At 35.3% G+C, this 7,500-nt stretch overlaps 1 protein-coding gene across 2 annotated transcripts in view; it reads right to left on the bottom strand.

Annotated features, from left to right (window-relative positions):
* Window positions 1–4,782, bottom strand: part of LOC122249842 (uncharacterized) — a 19,830-nt gene extending 15,048 nt beyond the window's left edge. The window contains exons 1-2 of one of the 2 annotated variants that reach the window (XM_043010997.2): window positions 4,667–4,782; window positions 1–2,209 (exon numbers count right to left, since the gene is read on the bottom strand). The exon at window positions 1–2,209 is cut by the window's left edge and continues 1,566 nt beyond it. In XM_043010997.2, coding sequence (XP_042866931.1) covers window positions 1–2,083 — 2,083 coding nt within the window. In that variant the 5' untranslated portion in view covers window positions 2,084–2,209; window positions 4,667–4,782. Of the gene's footprint in view, window positions 2,210–4,308; window positions 4,481–4,666 lie in introns of those variants that run through there. The other variant, XM_043010999.2, reaches the window with a different exon arrangement.
* Window positions 4,783–7,500: the final 2,718 nt, after the last annotated feature.

Raw genomic sequence — 7,500 nt, forward strand, 5'->3', positions numbered from 1 at the left:
CCATGTGTCTATAAGAATTAGCTACATCAATTGCTCCTTTTGATATATTATCTGAACAGGTGGACAAAGCAAGATGATCTCCTTTTTCAACTACTTTTGTGGATGCTTTCAATATATCCACAGGTTTCCTTCCAATCCACACTAGGGTTGCTTCCATAGTTATGGTATGTCCATCTAAAAGGATTGGACATACTGGTTTGGCATACATATTACATTGCCAAGACTTGTCTGTTATTTTCAGGGATTCTATACTCCTTGGCACAATCTCTCCATCAAGATAAAAGACAGACCTATCAAAATATGAGTAGGTTGCATCAACATGAATGCTACCACTTTGAAGAATTCCATATCTAGGTTTGATATTAATTACCCAACCAGACATGTGCCTTCCCCACTCTTCACTGACAGGTAGGCTTGTTGATACATGGCCAGAGAGATCAGTATTCCTCTGTTCATTTTCTTTGGAGATGGCTTTTAATAATATTTCATTTATAATTAAATGCTGATATTGATACTGCCAAACTGCAACAGCACAATATGGTGGAAATCCTGTTTTGTTGTCTTGCATGGGGTACGCAAGAACTGACCATGTATACGACTCTATAGTTTGTTGCTTGTCTAAAAGACTGCAGCTGGTTTGGAATCTGTATCCATATATATAGAGAGCTCTCCTTTTGAAGGCTATTTTCACTGTGAGCTTTGGAGTTACTTTACACTGGAGAACACCTGAAGCAAATGATAAGTTTGTTACCACACCCATAAAATGTGTCAATCTCTTACAGGGTATGGCTTCACTGGACTGAGAGAGGTTGTCTTCAAATTGCCCCTCATCATATATATTTTTTAAGTGGTTGAGATTTTTAGGAGTATTTCCAAACCACACACAGATTGCCCTCCATGCAACAAGAACATTGAAAATCACCTTGGGTTTCATCATTGGCACCACCCAAGCCATCAATGGAACTTTTCTATCTTGGAAGAAGTTACAAAGGGATGCATTGCGTTTAAATTTTATTTCATTGATATAAAACTCCTCTTTTGTGAATGCAATTACATCAACAAAGCTAGTCATAAGGCCCTGTTCCTGATCTGCCATCATTAATGAACCTTTCATGAGTCCAGAATACTGTTGTATTGGTATCATCACAGGGAGGGCGTCTTTAGATTCAGGAGAATTCCGGGTGTAAATTCTCTTACTCTTCTTGTTGACTCCTATTACACCCTCTATTTCTTGGCCAATAGATCTGCATTTGGAAAAATTAGACTCATGTTCTTGAATAGATCTCATACTTTTAGTTACGATCCCCTGATTTCTTTTACTAGTTATTTCTGTGATGCTATCCAAGTCTTCCCAATCAGTTATACCAATCACACAAAATCTAGATATTTGGTGTCTTACTATATTTGGCATATCTCCTTGCCAAGCAAATCTAGCTACCCAAGTGTCTGGCCCATAATTGCCCTTCGGCCAGGTAGGCAAGTGTGGCTCAGGCCCTCCATATTTCTCCTCAGCCAAAACATTTAGTTTTATAATGTAAGAGTGAATAAGAGGGTCACTGCCATTCAAATCATCATCACTCTCACTTCCACATCTTTCTCCATAAATGTACAAGTTTTCTTTGAGAACCATAACACTATTTCTTTGGTCACCAAACAGTATCTTATCTTTAAAATACTTGAATGGTTTACCTGTGTAGTAGCTAAGAGGCATATAAATGGCATTCTGTTGTTGAATTTCTTCTTCAACTAACTCAGGAATGCTACCTATCCAGGCATAGGAAGCCAACCATTGAAACTTTCCAGAAAAGTTATATGGCCAATCTGGTGGATTTTTGTAGATTTTTACATAGCTGTATAAGTCTGTAGAATCTTGCCAAGTGCTGTTCATTACTTTTAACTGTAAATCTTCAACATCATGTTTAGTTGCCTTCTTGCCATTAATGTAAAGTTTATCAATACTGACCACAGCAACATTCCTCTGATCAGTAAAAAATATCCTGTCTTCACAAAAGACCCTTATCTTTCCTAAGTAATAGTAAAAAATGTTCTCATCCCCTTTCAGTGTCCTTGTAGCCAAACTCATTTTTGTCTTTCCTCGTAGCCTTACATCAACTATGTTTCTTAAACTGAATGTCAGACTAGATGAATTGTATGGGGTCCTGCTACATCAACTTGATATATTTAGTTCTTCTCTGTGAATCTACACAATCTGAAATCAGAAAAGAGTGTAATGGTGATTTGAGAGTCCCTCACTTTTTGTTTCTTTTCAAGAAATGAGAAAATAAATCAATGTTTAAATCAATAGAAAGATTAATTATCTCACCTTCCAGGGCTAAAAAATACAATGCAATGAAATAAAATCAACAAAATACAATGTTAGAAGTGGTTGCTGACTTTGTTAATAAACTAATCTCAAAATAAATTATAATAATCATAATATTAATAGCAATATCTTCATTATTATTATAATCATTATTCTTATAATGGTTAATCTTTAATATCTTTGTCAATATCAATATCATTAACATAATTATTATCATCACTTTACTTGTGTTGTGGTGGTAGTGGTATCACTGGTATCACCACTATAAGTAGTGGTGGTAGTGGTTTTAGTGGTGGTGGTGATTAGTGGTGGTGGTGGTATTTGTGGTATTGGTGCTGGTAATAGTGGTGGTGGTATTAGTGGTAGTGGCAGTATTAGTGGTGGTGGTGGTATTAGTGATGGTGGCAGTATTAGTGGTGGTGGTGGTATTAGTGGTAGTAGCAGTATTAGTCGTGGTGGTGGTGGTAGTGGTGGTGGTGGTGATATTAGTGGCGGTGGTGGTGATATTAGTGGCGGTGGTGGTGATATTAGTGGTGGTGGTGGTATTAGTGGTACTGGCAGTATTAGGGTGGTGGTATTAATGGTGGTGGTGGTAGTAGTATTAGTGGTGGTATTAGTGGTAGTGGTGGTGCTGGTGGTAGCAATGGTGGTGGTGGTATTAGTGGTAGTGGTGGTAGTAATGGTGGTGGTGATATTAGTGGTAGTAGTACTGGTATTATTGGTGGTGGTATTAGTGATGGTGGTTGTGGTATTAGTGGTGGTGGTATTGGTGGTGGTGGTGGTATTAGTGGTGGCAAGTAGTAGTAAGTAGTAGTAAGTAGTAGCAAGTAGTATAAGTAGTAGCAAGTAATAGTAAGTAGTAGTAGCAATAGAAGTAGTAGCATCAGTGGTGGTAGTAGTAGTAGTAGTAGCATCAGAAGCAGTAGCAGTAGCAGTAGAAACAGTAGCAGTAGCAGTAGTAGTAATAGTAATAGTAGTAGTAGTAGTACCAGTAGTAGTAGTACCAGTAGTAGTAGTAGTAGTAGTAGTAGTACCAGTAGTAGTAGTAGTACGAGTAGTAGTAGTAGTACGAGTAGTAGTAGTAGTATCAGTAGTAGTAGTAGTAGTAGTAGTAGTAGTACCAGTAGTAGTAGTGGTATCAGTAGCAGTAGTAGTAGTAGTGCCAGTAGTAGTAGTAGTAGTACCAGTAGTAGTAACAGTACTAGAAGTAGTAGTAGTAGTATTTGTAGTATTTGTAGTAGTAATAGTAGTAGCAGTAGCAATAGTAGTAGTAGTAGTAGTACCAGTAGTAGTAGTAGTGTCAGAAGTAGTAGTAGTACCAGTAGTAGTAGTAGTACCAGTAGTAGTACCAGTAGCAGTAATAGTAGTAGTACCAGTAGTAGTACCAGTAGCAGTAATAGTAGTAGTAGTAGTAATAGCAGCAGTAATAGTAGAAGTAATAGTAGCAGTAGCAGCAGTATCAGTAGTTGTAGTTGTAGTAGTGGTGGTAGTAGTGGTAGTAGTAGTAGCAGCAGTAGTGGTAGTGGTAGTGGTAGTAGTAGCAGTAGCAGCAGTAGTAGTAGCAGTAGCAGTAACAATAGTAGTAGTAATAGTAGTAGTAGTTGCTATTGTAGTAACAGAAGAAGAAGAAGAAGTAGTAGAAGTAGAAGTAGAAGTAGAAGTAGAAGTAGAAGTAGAAGTAGAAGTAGTAGTGGTGGTAGTAGATGTAGAGCTGTAGAATTAATACTACTACTATTAATAGTGACAATAACAATAATAATAAAACATAAGATTTAAAAACTCATAATAATAACAATAATAATAATAATAATTGATGATGATGATGATGATGATGATGATGATGATGATGATGATGATGATGATGATGATGATGATGATGATGATGATGATGATGATGATGATGATGATGATAGAGTAGAACAAAATATGCATAAAATAATCCCCCTAAGCATACAGTCTTGCATATGCTTTTATTATACCCTTACGCTCATCATAATAATTTGATTCCACAGGCCATTCCCGCCTCTCGAACTTTGCTTTTCTCCATGTTCACGCATGGCTTTCTTCGAATTCACTTAAATGCAATCACGGCCAACTTTTGTAAGTAATTGCTCTAGTACGTTACATTGATACCAGTGCACTAGATGCCCAGAGACTGTGCTAGTGTCAACAGGTGCCAGAGCGTGATATTATGACATTTCTGCCACACGTGTTTATGCCCTCGTGTCCTTAACATCCGTAAAAAAAATCAATTCTTCATCATTTTACAACACTATCAATTCCTCAGGTCTCCTGATGAAATCATACAAGTACATACTTGTTGAAAAAGAAAATAAATCTTACCTTGAGCGAGACATGAGGTAATGGAAAACGTATTGGGGCTACTTGGGCTCTTCCCGTCTCCAACTCGTCGGATCGTCCCTGAGTGCGCGCGCCGTTGCCAAATTTCTTTAAATTGTGTCTTCAGCAGGTCTTCCGCCTCCTTTTATTTCATGTATACACGTTCAGAGACATCTCTCTCTCTCTCTCTCTCTCTCTCTCTCTCTCTCTCTCTCTCTTCTCTCTCTCTCTCTCTCTCTCTCTCTCTCTCTCTCTCTCTCTCTCTCTCTCTCTCTCTCTCTCTCTCTCTCTCTCTCTCTCTCTCTCTCTCTCTCTCTATCTCTCTCTCTCTCTCTCTCTCTCTCTCTCTCTCTCTCTCTCTCTCTCTCTCTCTCTCTCTCTCTCTCTCTCTCTATATATATATATATATATATTTATTTATTTATTTATACATATATACACATATATGCTTATCATTATTTATTATAATTATCATTATTTTATTATTATCATTATTGTAACTTATTATCATCATTATTGTAATTATTATAATTGTAATTATTATTATTATTATGATCATAATTTATGCTCATGATTGCGATGGTGATTACAATTGCTATAACTATCATTTTTGTTGTTATTCTTGTCATTATTGATATTATCATGTGATATTATTTTCATCATAAGAGACATCTTTATCATCATTCTTATAATTTATTAATATTATTTTGTTATTATTGTTATTATTTGATAAAATCATTATTATTATTGTTATTACATTTTTTTTGTTATTTTTGTTATTATTATTACTCAAAGCCTCTTCATAATTGTATATTTTTTATTATAAGCAAAGACTATATATGAAAGATAGGAAAGCTTCCAAAAGGGCTGTGAGCACCAACGATCAGCTGCTAGTGTGATATCTGAACAATAGATGGCGTTGTGTCCAAGTTGTGTCGTCTGTTTGTTTACTCTTATGAAACTTCACTTTTTATTCAAAATGGTCTCAAAGGGTATACCATGTGTCGTGTGCCATGTCACAAAACATGAACGGCCAGAATTGGTTTTTCACACATTTCCGAAGAACAAGAAAAGGTGAGAATTTATAGGAAAAGTGTATTATTTAGTAATTAATTAGTAGTAAGTAATTAGTAGTGTAATAGTTACCCCTGGAAAAGTTTTCTTTTTGTAGTTATATATCTGAACAAGAGATGGCGCTAGTATGAGATTGCGGCCTCACATTTTTTTAAATGGTAGGATAGGTGCTTTCCTATCTTTCATATATAGTCTTTGGTCACAAAACATAAACGGCCAGAATTGGTTTTTCACACATTTTCGAAGAACAAGAAAAGGTGAGAATTTATAGGAAAAGTGTATTATTTAGTAATTAATTAGTAGTAAGTAATTAGTAGTGTAATAGTTACCCCTGGAAAAGTTTTCTTTTTGTAGTTATATATCTGAACAAGAGATGGCGCTGGTATGAGATTGCGGCCTCACATTTTTTTTAAATGGTAGGATAGGTGCTTTCCTATCTTTCATATATAGTCTTTGATTATAAGCCTTATCTGTATTGTCACTGACTCGCAATCATTTCGACTTGGTGGGCGGAGTATAGACACTGTCGGTCGGGCGTATGACAGAAAAAAGGGTCGTACCGCTCGAACAAAATCATCCATCACGTTCACAGAGCAACCGTGCCTCTATGCCGGCGTCGCCTTTGAAATAATATCTGTACAAATATTTGGTTCTTCCTCTAATAAAAACAATTTTAATTTTATTGGACATTCAGGCCATGGACAGTTTGTCAAATAATAGATCTGATTTCATTTACCGCCTGAGAAAATATTCCCATGGCAAATACTTGGTTTTAGTTTTGTTTTAATTCATCGATATTGGCATGTGGAGTGAAGCTGAATATGTTAACATCATGCTTGTTTAAGCATAAAAACAGGGGTTTATTTCTTTAAATATCAGTTTCTCCGAATGTCAAATGTAACGCATTCCATGACACACCAATTAAAGCAAAATTTATTCTAGGCTTTTAAATATTTTTGCTTATTCACCTAAGTGTGGTAACTTTATATTTTCATGATATTTTCACTGAAATGAAATACAAAATTTATCCTTGCATTACATGATTGAAAAGGGATAATATACTGTATTACAGAAGTCGTGCTGAAAATGAATATTGCATGATGCACTTTACTTGCTAAAATCAAAGGTTATCACTGTAACTGAACTAAACTCAGCTTTTTTTTATTGTTTATACATGAGTTACCGATTTTATTAATCTTGGCATTTTTGCGGGACAATGTATGAAAGACAAGGGAAATGGTAAGCTTTTCTGAAGAGACCGCTTTCTGCCCATCAAACTGTAAACAAATTCGAATGTATTACTCTGATTGTGACAATATTTAAAGCCTGTAATTAGCAACTGCCGTAAGAATAAATACAAGAAAATATCTAATACAGTTTGCTTTCGTGTATATATATTTCCCATGTCAAATGTTAAATAAGTGCAGTTTCTTACGAGTTAAAGAATAAATGTAATCCAAGTCAAAGGATTCAAACTATTCAAATTATTTATCGCCTAATTATCAAAACTACTCATGGCGGTACTTATTTTCATTTATGAACTGGAGTCTTGAACTATATTTAATGATATGCCTAATCTTACTTTTATTTTATGTAGTCTTATTCAGCCTTTTAAAGAGTATTTTTAAATGCGGTTTACAACAAAATTTATGGAACAATGAAGTAAGATTATAATGGATCGTATATCACATATTTTGAGACTCCAGATCATGCATGAAAATGTAAAACAAATACCACCATATGTAGCTTTGATAAATATATAT

The sequence above is a fragment of the Penaeus japonicus genome, unplaced genomic scaffold, assembly GCF_977035675.1.
Source record: "Penaeus japonicus unplaced genomic scaffold, GWHDUDI00000001_assembly GWHDUDI00000026, whole genome shotgun sequence".
In the NCBI taxonomy this organism is placed as follows: domain Eukaryota; kingdom Metazoa; phylum Arthropoda; class Malacostraca; order Decapoda; family Penaeidae; genus Penaeus; species Penaeus japonicus.